The sequence below is a fragment of the Rhincodon typus genome, unplaced genomic scaffold (genome assembly GCF_021869965.1).
Source record: "Rhincodon typus isolate 14 unplaced genomic scaffold, sRhiTyp1.1 hic_rhity00003612, whole genome shotgun sequence".
In the NCBI taxonomy this organism is placed as follows: domain Eukaryota; kingdom Metazoa; phylum Chordata; class Chondrichthyes; order Orectolobiformes; family Rhincodontidae; genus Rhincodon; species Rhincodon typus.
The window spans coordinates 1-13,901 of NW_025969250.1; the positions used below are offsets into that span (position 1 = coordinate 1).

At 37.7% G+C, this 13,901-nt stretch overlaps 1 protein-coding gene across 1 annotated transcript in view; it reads right to left on the bottom strand.

The window, feature by feature from the left end:
- Positions 1–124: 124 nt before the first annotated feature.
- Positions 125–13,901, bottom strand: part of LOC109910581 (translation factor GUF1, mitochondrial-like) — a gene marked incomplete at its 3' end in the record, with an annotated part of 15,502 nt that continues 1,725 nt past the window's right edge. The window contains exons 3-12 of the mRNA XM_048593701.1: positions 11,259–11,407; positions 10,382–10,462; positions 10,026–10,103; positions 9,348–9,431; positions 8,652–8,716; positions 6,008–6,211; positions 4,206–4,345; positions 3,491–3,614; positions 398–530; positions 125–268 (exon numbers count right to left, since the gene is read on the bottom strand). Coding sequence (XP_048449658.1) covers positions 125–268; positions 398–530; positions 3,491–3,614; positions 4,206–4,345; positions 6,008–6,211; positions 8,652–8,716; positions 9,348–9,431; positions 10,026–10,103; positions 10,382–10,462; positions 11,259–11,407 — 1,202 coding nt within the window. The remainder of the gene's footprint in view (positions 269–397; positions 531–3,490; positions 3,615–4,205; positions 4,346–6,007; positions 6,212–8,651; positions 8,717–9,347; positions 9,432–10,025; positions 10,104–10,381; positions 10,463–11,258; positions 11,408–13,901) is intronic.

Genomic DNA, 13,901 nt, shown 5'->3' on the forward strand with positions numbered 1-13,901 from the left:
GTGTTCATCCAGCTCTGCACCTTGTCTCCAATATTTTGGCACATGGGTTCTTATACATCGTTTGTCATATATGATTAAGAAGAGTATTATCGGTAAACAATTTTTTAAATGAATTAAAACGTACCTGACACAGTGATATTATTTTCCCAATGTAATCATCAGGAGTGAGGATAGTGCCAGTAACTACTGGTTCCAAATATTCTTTAACTTGCAATCTATCAGGAAAATGGCATGGATTTAAAATTGTAATTTCTTCTTCTCCGTATTCCTAAAGCAATCAAAAAGATACAATGTACAGTTTGATTTCAAATCTTTAAACAATATCAAAACAGTATCCTGCGTGATGGAATCATTTTTCAAAATATTTGGTATGTAAATGAATTTTAAAACATTCCACCTTGATTAATTTGCTTGATGACAGAACTGCTTTGTATGGAACAGTGGGGGCAGTAAGAATAACTGAGGCATTATACTCTTGCTCCAAGCGTTGATTGAATACTTCCATGTGCAGAAGTCCAAGAAAACCCAATCTGGCAATGAGGATGAAACATTCGCTTATTTTACAGAGTGCAGTAAAAACTAATTTTATCTTATAAACATCACAACTCTATAACTCCAGCAAGTTTTGTGTTGAGATAAGTGATTAAGGATAGAAAAACTAGCAAAAAGGTGCAAGGAAATTGTAGAAATATTTCTACAAAGCAACATTGAGGATTCTAGAAATCTGAAAATGAACAGAAATTTCTGAAAATGCTCAGCAGCTCTGGCATCACTGGCAGAAAAAGCAACAGAGATTAAGGCTCAGATCTTCAGTCTCTGGATAATTGATGTCCTGATACACTGAACATGCAATAATTGCCCGGAAGCTGAAACTTGATGTGCAATTACCCAGGGTCTGACATCCTTCAAAAACTTCCCCAACCGAATTAAGAGTCAGAGACTTCACAAGAATGCAACTTAACTCAATTGAATAGTTTGCAGAGAAAAGTTAGAGGAATTAAAATATACACCAACTCCCTGACTAACTATTAAGCTGAACTTGGAGAACACTTATTCTTAACCCCAGGAATCACTCAGTTACCACTCCTGCCCCCAGCTACATGAGATTAGATGCCCTCTCTCCCAAACCTCTTCAGATCTGAGCCTGACCACCCACTACCCCCATGCCAGATCCGACCTCAGTCTTCGAGCCTGATCGTTTCACTTTCCCTGTCCACAGATGTGGTTGCTTTATCTTGTTTTGAGTAAAACAAAAACAAATGAGCAATTTACCCACATTCCCAAATAACTGTCACAACCTTAGAAAAAGTAAAATGGCCTTTCAAATCAGTGGAAGAAGGAAGGAGTAAAGAAAAATCAATTCCTAAAAAACAATTTATGGTGCAACATTACTTTGTTTTAATATAGTTCAGAATTAATTATTCATTTTTTAAAGTTAATTGGAACTAGCAATTACTAGGAACCAGCAGAAGATGACTGAAAAGCTAATAAGGAGGGACAGAATTAATTATGAAGGTAAATTAGCAAGAAATATAAAACTAAACTGCAAGAGCTTTTGCAGGCACGTAAAAAGAGATTAGCTGAAGTGAGATAACAAGGTGTAGAGCTGGATGAACACAGCAGGCCAAGCGGCATCAGAGGAGCAGGAAAACTGATGTTTCCGGCCTAGAAAGTGAGTCTGGACTCCTTGGAGAACATGACTGGGGAATTCATAACTGGGAACGAGAATTGGCAGATAAATTAAACCAATATTTTGCATCAGTCTTCATGATGGAGGAAGCTACAAACATCTTAAAGATATCGGATAAGCAAGGTGCTAATGAGAGGAAAAGGCTGGTAACAGTCTTAACAGTCTTTATAACAAAGGATAAAGCATTTGACAAACTAATAGGACTAAAGGCAGATATGTTGCAAGGATCTGACAGACTTCATCCAAGAGTTTTAAACAAAGTGCCTGAAGCAATAATGGAGGCATCAGTCGAAATACTCCAGATTTCACTGGATTCCCGGAGAGTTCCAGCAAAATGGAAAACAACTTGTGTGCCTGTTTAAGAGAAAGGGAGATGAAAGCAGGGAACTATAGGCCAGTTAGCCTAATATCTATCATTAAGAAAATGCCAAAGTCTGATATAATGAAGAAATTGCAACATTTATAACAGTTTAAGATGATCAAACAGAGTCAATGTGGTTTTGCAGATGGGAAATCATGATTGACAGATCTTCTAGAGTTCTTTGAGAATAAAACAACCAGAGCTGATGAAGTGGAACCAGTATTTGTGGTGTATTTGTACAAGTTCCTGATATTGGGAATAATATAATAGCATGGATTGAAGATTGGTTAACATATAGAAGACAGAAAGCCAGAATTAATGGATCTTTTTCAGATTGGAAAACTGCACCTAGTGGAGTGCCACAAGGTTCATTCTAGGACTTGAAGTATTTACTGTATATATTAATGATTTGGAGGAGAGGGCAGAGTGTAATGTATTCAAATTTCCTGATGATGTAAACATAGGTGGGAGGGTTTGCTGTGATGAGGACATGGAAATCTGCAAGGGGATACAGATAGGATGGGTGAGTGAGTAAAAACTTAGCAGACAGAGTTTAATGTAGCAAAGTGGGAGGTAATCCACTTTGGTCAGAAAAATCAAAAGACAGACTATTATTGAAATGGAAAGAAACTCCAAAGAGGTGCAGTAGATAGGGATCTGGGTGTTCTTGCATATGAAACACAGAAAGGTTAACATACTGATGTAGAAAATAATTAAGGCAAGCGTAATTTTGGCTTTGATTTGTGAGGGAGTTGGACTTTAAAAATGGGGAAGTCTTGTTATAACTTTACAGGGTGTTGGTGACTCTATACCTGGAGTACGGTGTACAATTTGGTCCTAGTATTTAAGAAAGGGTACACTGGTATTGGAGACCCCACAAGAGATTCACTCAGCTGATTTCTGGGATGAAGAGGTCAACTTATCAAGAATGGCTAAACAGTTTATTCACTGGAGATTAGAAGAATGAGGACGATTTTACAGAAACATAAAAGATTCTGAGAGGTTCTGACAGAATAGACATTGAGAAGATGTTTCCACAAATGATAGAAATTTGAACCAAGGACATAATTACATAATAAGGGGGCATTTACCCAGAGATTAGCGAACATATGGAATTCTCTACTTCAAAGTTATGGAAACCAGATTAATGAAAGTACTTTAAGATGAAATAGATAGAGTTTTGAAATATTGAAGATTTGAGGAATATGAGGAGCTGAGGCCTGGGGCAGATCAGCCATGATCTTATAGAATGGTGGGCAGGCTTAAAGAAATGAATAGACTACTCCTGCTCATATTTCTTACATTCATTGCTGACCAAATATATGCCAGCATCAGAATAAATATTTGTGCTTTTAATGAGAAAGGAAAAAACTAAGAGGAAAAAGAATTAAAAAGAATGAATGCCAATGGTTTTTAAAATAATTAATGTTGTCACTCACCTCCAGCCAGCTCCTAGGGCTGGGCTGCTATCTCGATGAACTGTCACACTAGAATCATTTAGTGTTAGTTTCTCCACAGCTTTTCTCAAGTTGGTATATTCAGACTGGTCAATGGGGTACATTCCTTGGATATGATGATGAGAACACAGAACAGAACATTGCACTAAATGGCTTGAGTTAATTTCATGGAAAATACAGTTGATTTTTGTAATATATGTAACTTTGCTGGCAGTGCTATGCCTTTGACAGACATCAGTGTTATAAAATACACTTTGTGGTCTTGGAACAGGGTCCTAGATATCCTTCCAAAAAATAAGCATATGCAGAGCACTTCTGGCCATCAGATGGCACTGAGTTCCCAATGATAACAGGGCAGGAAATCTCTTAACTAAATAAAAACTGGATCCTATTAGCTCACTTTACTTCAAAAACTGTCTCTGAACAGCTGTAAAATTTTTTAGAGTCAGAGTCATGCATCATGGAAACAGACTCTTTGATCCAACCAGTCCACGCCGACCATAATCCCAAATTAAACTTGTCCCACTTACCTGCACTTGGCCCATATCCCTCCAAACATTTTATAATCATGTACTTATCCAAATGTCATTTAAATGTTGTAATTGTACCTGCATCCACTAATCCCAATGAAAAACATTAATGCATATTGATTTATTAACATCTTGTTGCCTTGAAGCAGTAATAGCAGTTTCCTTACCTGCAAAGACCATTGGTTTAGCAGGTTTGAACCCTGTTAGTGGCTCCACAGGTTGTTTCTGTAAATGAAAGGTGTCTCCAATCTGTGCCTCCTTCACCTCCTTCATTCCAGCAACCAAATAGCCCACTTGTCCAGCATGCCTTAACAACAAAACAACGGAAGAATATCTCCATTTCAAGTAATTAACAAATTAAAACACAGCTAAAATGAATAAAAACAATATACTGTGGAACCTGGAAATCTGAAATAAAAACAGAAAATGTTGGAGGAACTCAGCAGATCTATGGAAAGACAGAGTTGATGTTTCAAGTCGGATATCATTCTTCTGAAGAGACATATCAGGCTTGAAAGGTGAATTGTTTCTCTCTTCATTGATGCTGCCAGACCTGCTGATTTTTCCAGCATTTTCTATTTTTGTTATTGTCGTTACTTTGCTGTGACAGAGATGTGTATCATTTGACATGAAATAACACTATTCTAAAGCAATGTGTAATTTCATTCTAATCAAACCCTAAACTATATATCTATTTAAAATGCAATTTCAAAATTATAAATGTTCTCTAAGAAAAGTTATGAAAAGGGAAATAAATGTAAAAAAGTGAAACTTTATTTTGCGACTAATCTGTAAATCATAAAAAACAAAAACCTGGCATTGTTAATTGATTCAAGAATGACAGTATGCAATCTACTTACAGCAGAGACTTGTTAATAATGGCAAATTCTTTTTTCTATTCATTTGTGGGATGTGGGCGTTGCTGGCTGGCCAGCGTTTCTTGCCCATCCCTAGTTGCCCTTGAGAAAGTGGTGGTGAGCTGCCTTCTTGAATCACTGCAGATCTCCTGCTGTGGGTTGACCCACAATGCTATTAAGGAGGGAATTCCAGGATTTTGACCCAGTGACAGTGAAGGAACGGCGATATATTTCCAAGTCAGGATAGTGAATGACTTGGAGGGGAACGTGGAGGTGGTGGAGTCCCATATGTCTGATGCCCTAGTCCTTCGAGATGGAAGTGGTCATGGGTTTGGAAGGTGCTGTCTGAGGATCTTTGGTGAATTTCTGCAGTGCATCTTGTAGATAGTACACACTGCTGTTACTGAGCGTCGGTGGAAGAAGGAGTGAATGCTTGTGGATGTAGTACCAATCGATTACTTTAAATTACTTCAAATTTAACTGGTATCATATTGTACAAGAGGATTCAGCAATTTGGGGCTAATTACACAATTGCCAACATGGGTTAACATTGGAAATTCTCAAAATTTGACTTAGAATCTGCTCAATAGGGATGAATAATTAAATTTAAAGTCAAATTAACCTTCAGTCTGTACAACAGTGAAATGTTTTTACGTCAAGTTACAGTGCTTAAGTCTGGTCATGCTTCTATGAACTGGAAAATATTGGCAGCACATTTTAATCTAACTTTTATAAAGATCTCACATTCTACTCTAACAGTTCCTTGGTAGTACAGAACTTTGAACATTATGTTCAGTCCCAAATTACTTTAATGAATCTGACTCTTAATTTCCACTAAGGAAACTTTCAAATCACTCTTAGAAAAGAGTGAAGAAAGAAAAATCCATTGAGGATGATCTAGAATTGAACATCTTTTACATCTCAACAGATTACTTCATGGAAAACAATGAAATACAGAACTTGCTCCATTTATGAGGAAGTTGAATATGTCACCTGAATTATTGGGTTTTCCTTGTGAACTGAATTTTCAATCTGCAGTGTAGCAGATATGTTTCCCAATACTGCTCTAATATTTGTGAACATGACATTGAGACAGAGCAGTGACTTCTTACAGTTTTTCTACTGGATATTGATCAGGCCTCAGGATTCCAACTTCATTAACTTCATACACCTTCTTCGTGTACGATGACATTATTTTGTCACCCTTTTGCATACATCCATCAAACAGTGCAATGCTGGCTATGACTCCTCTGTAGTGGTCATAAGTGGAATCAAATACCAAAGCTCGCAATGGGTCTGAAAGATTTGCACATGGCCTGAAACAAAAATACAATGCAATTCTTTAACTCATTTTACTTCAACTATCAAAATCATAAATAATGTAACCAAAATAAAACTGAAATAATAATCTATAATAATTTGATATTTCTAACTAAAATTTGAAGCTAGTAGTCAGCTATCAGCTATTAGTAGTCAGATATTGCAAAACCACAACATTTGCCTAAGTCTTTAAATGGCAGCTAGGATTCTCCCGTCCTTTGACTGTTTAGAATATCAGCACTTCACTGCATTTGACAGTGCTGGAGTGAATGTCTTATTTCCATCATGTTACGAGGTATGCCTTGATGAAGGATTTGTTGTCATGTTTTGTTTTTGAAAGCAAGCATTATAAACTTGTCTGCTCGGAGCCCAAAAATGTAGCTGGCTTTGTTGCTTTTTAAAGCAGGCAAAAGAAGCATGAGTGGGTGGGATCCAGCTCCCACAAAACCAGGATTTAGTTTAACTTTCAGTAGTCAAAGGGGTCGTGAAGCTGGGTGTGGAAGCTGTTATTCTTCTCTCTGTTATAGCTAAAACCTTGGGTTCTCTTCCTGCTGTTACAGTTGCATGTGAGACAATCTATCTTACTGAATTTGCCATTGCCAAGGGTACATTTATGAGATATTATTATTTGGAATAGTTGCTGTTTAGTAATTAAATGATCCATAATTCTGTTAAGTTTTCCAATACAGTTTAAAGTCAGTTCAATTGTTCTTTCTTTTGGTGTATTTTAATCACAGTGTAAGAATAAAGAATATTTTGCTTCAAGCCTGGTCGTCTTGACCAATTGAATTGCATCCGGAACACAATGCTTAACATTTGCCTTTAAAAAGAAGATAAAGTTGAGGTGTAGGCTATCTTCTTATTATATTTTGAGAAGATTTGGTCTGCTCCATTACAATCAATTACTTTGTAGGATTATTAGAAAGCAATTTTGGGACACTGTGCAAAAGATTGCATTAATACTACAAATACCAAATTTACAGTATCACTGAAATATTATCTGCTTCTCATTCCTGCTCAGTTACCTCTGGAAGCACGTAAGAATCTACTCTTGGCTCCTCTAATTGTATCTCTCATTGACGTAATCCAAAAATCACAAAGTCAGTTTCCACATGTATGCTGATGACACCAATTTTTTCTCAGCTTCCTCTCCCAATCTCTGCACTAAGTCTAAATCATCAGATTGCTTGACATGATGTCAATGGAATTGACATCTAATCCAAATAATTGTGGGAAAACTGAAGTCATTGTCTTTGGTTCCTGCTGAAAATCTTTTCGTTCTCTTGCCTGACACCATTCTTCTCTCTAGCAGCTGTCTGAGTCTGAATCAGGTTGTTTGCAACCTCAATGCAATATTCAATCCTGGGATGAACATCGATCACACCTCGTCACTTGTCACTAAGTCCATTTTTTCTGAAGAAGGGTCCCGACCTGAAACGTGAGCTTTCCTGCTCCTCTGATGCTGTCTGGCATGCTGTGTTCCTCCAGCTCCACACTGTGTTATCTCTTTTCCCATGTCTATCACATAACCTGACTCAGTATACATCAGCTGTTGCAACCCTCATTCATGTTACCTCCATAATTGCACACATGAACTTGTGGCCAAATTTCCACATTCTGCTCTCCTTAAATTTGACATCATCCAAAATTGTGCTACCAGTCCTAACCTCTTACCAAATCCTGATTCGCTTGTTACCCCTGTGCTCAGTGACCTCTAAATGTTGCTGGTTAAAATATGCTTTGTTTTAATTCACCATCCCCCTTTAAAACTTACCTATTTGACCAAACTTATGGACATCTGCACTGGTCTCTCCTTACACAGCACAGTGTCATAATTTTATTATGTTTCTCAGTAGAACCTTGGGATGTTTCAGTATGTTAATGCTGTTAACTGATGTGGTAGACGGGCTGCTAATCAAGCAGGTTGCTTTTACTTAGATGATATCGAACTTCTTGGATGTTGTTGAAGTCACACTCATCAAGGCAAGTGAATGGTATTGCAATAAGCTCTTACTTGTGCTCTGCAGATGGTGAAAGACTTCAGGGACTCAGAAGGCGAGTCAATTATTACACAATTGCCAGCCTCTGACCTGCTCTCGTAGCAACTGTACTTATTTGGCTATCCCTGTTAACTGTCTGGTCAATGGTACCCCTCAAGATATTGATTGTTGGGGCTTTAACTGTAACCGTGCTATTGAATATGAAGGAAAGGTGGTGAGATCGTAATTTTACTTAGCTGAATGCTTGTTCAATCACCAAAGTTTGTGAGTTGCATTTTTTGGTAGCAATCATAGAAGCAAAATCAACTTTGAATTTGTTGGTAACACTCATAAGGAGCCATTTTGGAAACAATTCTGCTGCATCTCATTTTCACTTTAAACCATGAGTAGCAGAAAAGTTCTCAGAAACCTAATGATTCACATCAATGATACTTACGGAGGAATTTTTTTAACAACCTTTTCCAAAACTTTATCTACATTTGTCCCAAGTTTGGCTGAAATCTATAGTAAAAGTACAGGTAGAAAAAAAAGCATTTAGTGTAAATTCAAAGGTATATGCTCCACGATACAACAAATAATCACCTCTGCTCTAAATACATTTAACTGTAACTAGGTGTAAAATAACCTTAGAGATAGTAGGAACTGCAGATGTTGGAGAATCTGAGATGACAAGGTGTAGAGCTGGATGAACACAGCAGGCCAAGAAGGTGAAGAAGGGTCTAGGCCCGAAATGTCCGCCTTCCTGCTCCTCTGATGCTGCTTGGCCTGCTGTGTTCATCCAGCTCTACACCTTGTTATCTCTATGTAAAATAACCTTAGTTTTATTTAATAGTTTTCTTAAAAACTGGATCAAGGCAAAGTTCTTTAAGCAAGCAAATCCTGATTCCTCAATACTTTATGTTAAACTCTTCATTGGCATTGTCTACACGTCACAGAAGTATTAAATTACAGCGTTATTAGAAAGGAGTTTCAGAATACTATGCAAAAAATTGCATTAATAGTACAAATTCCAAATTTACAGTAGTCATTAAAAACTAACAATTAACCACTGCAACTAGCACTGTAGGTATTATTTGCAGTAAATCATAGGAAATAGTCACTGGTCAACTTGACAAGAGAAGAAGTTTCATACCAGAATGCACTCCTCTTTAGGAATATCAAAGACTTTTTCAATCTGTTTTGCAACTCTGTCAGGTTCAGCATGCTTGAGATCAATCTACAGAAATGAATAGATTCAAATGTATTTTATCAAACGGAATGATCTGTACACAATTGCCTGTCACAGTTTTGGCTTTAAAATTCTCAACTGTGTTTTTGAATTCCTCCGCAAATTTGTCTCTCCCCACTGTATCCACAAGCCCATAATCCTCCAATACATCTGGGCTCATCTAATTCTACTATTTGAGAAATCCCAATCTTAACTGCTCCAGTACTGGATGGGGATCTAAGCTGTGACCTCCAGCACATCTCTCTGCCTCCTGACTTTAAGTTTCATTTTTAAGACACTATTTCAAACCTATCCTTGACCAAGATTTTGATATCTATCCTAGTATCACTCATGTAACTTGGTGTTTGTTTTACATAGCTCCAGTGAAGTGTCCGAGGATGTGTTATTATGTTAAATATGCTACATAAATAAGTTGCTCACTTGTTCCTTTTTTTGAACTGAGACTGAAAAAAAAGACCATTGTTCCATTGCATTTCTCTTAAACTACTGAAATGCTCCCTCTTAAAAGTACCAAAGTGCATTTAACTTAAACATAAGATATAGTAACACAGCCAGAAATATATAAACCACTGTGCTAGTTACCTTGTTTATCACTGGGATTATCTTTAGCTGCGATTCAAATGCAAGAAAGAAGTTTGCCACAGTCTGTGCTTGAATTCCCTGAGGAAAAAAACCCCAGAAACTTTAGTGAACTATGCACTCCATAATCATCATAAAACAACTGACAGTCCACATATGGACCAAACAAGTAGTAATTTCACAAAATCAAAGGTTCTAAATACTCATTCATGTATCACTTTCTAATCAGTACTGAAAAAGAAAGCTAAACCAAATATTTCACGTTGGTCTAAAATGCTGGGGCAACAGATTTCTAACGTGAATATAATAATGCTCGACAAAACCAGACAAGGTGCTGAAGTGTGACTTGACCAATTTACCTCATTGGCATCCACTATCAGCAGTACACCCTGACAAGCAGACAATGATCGAGAAACTTCATAGCTGAAATCCACATGACCCTGGATAGAAACAGAGTTGAAATGTTTCTGTACGTATAAAGACATAGTATGCAAGAAATGTAATAATTTAGGAACCAACACCAAAATAAAGTACACTTCTACTTACAGTAAGCACTACCAAGTATTTAACAGTATATGTATATTTAATATGATATGACACATAGGTGACAAAATACAAGGAGCCATCAAAGGCAACTCAATTTAGGGTGGCACAGTGGCAAGCACTGCTGACTCACAGCACCAAGGACTTGGGTTCGATTCCAGTCCTGGGTGACTGTGTGGAGTTTATACATTGTCGCAGTGTCTGTGTGGGGTCTGTGTGGATTTCTGTTGGGTGCTTCGTTTTTTTCCCCACAGTCCAAAGATGTGCAGTTTAGGTGGATTGGCCATACTAAATTGCCCCGTAGTGTCTAGGGACATGTAGACGAGGTGGATTAGCCATGGGAAATGCAGGATGAAATGGATAGGGTGGGATGCTCTTTGGAGGATCAGTACAGAGTAGATGGGCCGAATGGCCTCTCTCTGCACTGTCAGGATTCTATGATTCTAAGTACTTTATTCTGAACTGGAATTTAGTGGTGGAATATTGTTGGCTTGAAGTTACTTTCAGTTACAAGTTCCTGGGACCATGTATTGACAGGACAGCAGAAACCCTAAGTTAACTAGGAATTTCTGGAAAAATGGCCATCATGACCACAAAAATTGCTCCAGATGGACTAGCTTGAGGTTAATTAATGAGCTTGTTGACCTCAAAACAAAAAATTGATAAGATTAAAGGGAACTATTCTGTACTTACTGGTGTATCAATGAGGTTTAAGAGATAGGTCTTTCCTTCATGGTGATAAAACAGACTTGCTGTCTGTGCCTTGACAGTGATACCTCGTTCACGTTCCACTTGCAATTTATCCAGTACTTGCTTGTTGTGATCAGTCTTGACTATTGCCCCTGAAAATGCATTACTTAAAATGTTTAAGACCTTCAAATGTATGTGAAATGCTCTACACATTTTAATGACGTACTAAACATTACAGCGCAAACATTTAAACAACATAACCAGCCTGCCTAGTGATGTTAATTACTATCAATTTGATCTGGAATAAAAAAATACAGAAACTCAGCAGGTCTGACAGTACCTGTGGACAGAGAAACAAGAGTTGATGCTTTGAGTCTTCTTTGAAATGCCTTTATTTGATCAAGGAAGGTGTTTGTTTCCTTCTAATGTTTGGTGCTCTAATTTTAAACTTATCCAATTATTTTATATGCGTCAACCTAAGGATAGTTACTTTCTGTACAGAATTTGCTTCTCCAGTGAAATCAGCAATGGTAAGGCAGTTTAGTATCACTGTTCTTCACCTACAAGATATAATTGTAACCTGTTGCTACATATCAGGAAACAACACATTGAAGTAAGATAATAAGGGCGCTCTTGTGGCACAGTGGTAGTGTCCCTATCCTTGGACCGACAAGCTCGGGTTCAAGTGCCACCTGCTCCAAAGGTGTGCAATAACATTTCTGAATAAGTTAATTTAAAAAAAGTTCATTAAAAAAATTAAAGTAAAACAGTGTAAAATGCATAATTCAGATCAAAGTTGAATCCCTTTCAAAAGCATTTATAAAACAAATTCCAAAATTTAAATTGTAAAAATAGAGACTTAGAACATAGGAACAGTAGTAGGCCATTTAGCCCTTCAAGGTTGCTATTCCATTTAGTACGATCATGGCTGATAATCCAATTTACTGGATATACTCATGTAAAAGACAAATTTTTTAGACTTTTTTTAAAAAGGTTAAATTTATGGGGGTCGACTATTACATGGATACTACTTTTGTGGGAGTGAAATTCACGCTACAATCTAAAATACTGTATCATTAGCAGAAGCCCAACTGATCTCTAAACAAATAAAGAAAGAAAAACCCACAATGAATTACAGAATTATTCTCCCTGTAAATTAAAACCTGATTATTCTTTCACAAAGTAATCCTGAATCTTTTCCATTTGCTCCTGTGTCCAAAAGCTCTCTGTCACACTCAGTGAAACAGTAAGTCAGTGGATCCAAGCTCTCACAATTACCAGGTTCATTCTTTTGAAATTCTGACAAAGAAATGAAACCCAATGAAAAGAAATCTGCTGTTAAAATACTACAGTAACCTGGAGTCAAAAACAAATTCCTACGAATCCTGGGAATCTCTATGGCTGCACTTTATCTCCACCTGCAGGTCACTTACATCTTACTGTTTCCGAAATTAAAACGCCGAATCCAATTTTCATCCGTAACATTGGAGTAAAGGTACACTTCAGGAAGGTTCTTTGACAGATGAGAATGAACATCATCCAGCACTTGCCTTAAAATCCAAATTATCTGTTAAGAACTAGGGTCGACTTTTACACAAGATATATGGAACATTCCAGATTTTTTGGCCAAAAATAGGGGGTCGACTTTGAGATGAGATCAACTTTTACTCGAGTATATATGGTAGGCCCCATTTTCTCCCAATATCCTTCAGTCGCTTTAGCCACAGGAATTATATCTAACTCCTTGAAAACATTCATTGCTTTTGCCACAATCATTTTCTGCAGCAAAGAATTTCATAAGATCATCACTCTCTGAGTGAAGAAATTTCTCCTTATCTCAGTCCTAAATAGTCCACCCCATATTCTTAACTGTGACCCCTGATTCTACTACTCAGTCATCAGGAACATCCTTCCTGCATTTACCCTGTCTAATCCTGTTATAAGTTTCTACAAGATACCCCCGTCAGTCTTCTAAACTCCACTGAATATAGTCCATTCTCTCTTCAAATGTCAGTTCCACCATCTCAGGAATCAGTCTGGTAAACCTTCATTGCAATCCCTCCATTGCCAGAACCTCCTTCCTCAGATAAGGAGACTAAGCCAGCACATAGTTTCACCAAAGCCCTGTACAACTGCGCAAGAAATCCCTCCTCCTGTACTCAAATCTTTTCACTATGAAGACCAACATACTACTTGCCTTTTTCATTGCCTGCTGCACCTGTACGCTGACTTTCAGCGATAGGTGTACGAGACCCAGTTCGCGCTGCACTCCCCTCTTTCCAATGTACTTCCATTCAAATAATATTCTGCTTTCCTGATTTTGCAACCAAAGTGGATAACCTCACAGTTATACGCATCATACTTCATCTGCCATGCATTTGCCCATTTACTCAACTTGTTCAAATCGCAGTGAAACATCTTTACATCCTCCTCACAGTTCACCCTCCCACCCAGCTTTGTGCCATCTGCAAACTTGGGAGATAGTACATTTACAGATAGTAGGAACTGCAGATGCTGGAGAATCTGAGATAACAAGGTGTAGAGCTGGATGAACACAGCAGGCCGAGCAGCATCAGAGGAGCAGGAAGGCTGACGTTTCGGATCCAGACCCTTCTTCTGAAGAAGGGTCGAGGCCCAAAACGTCAG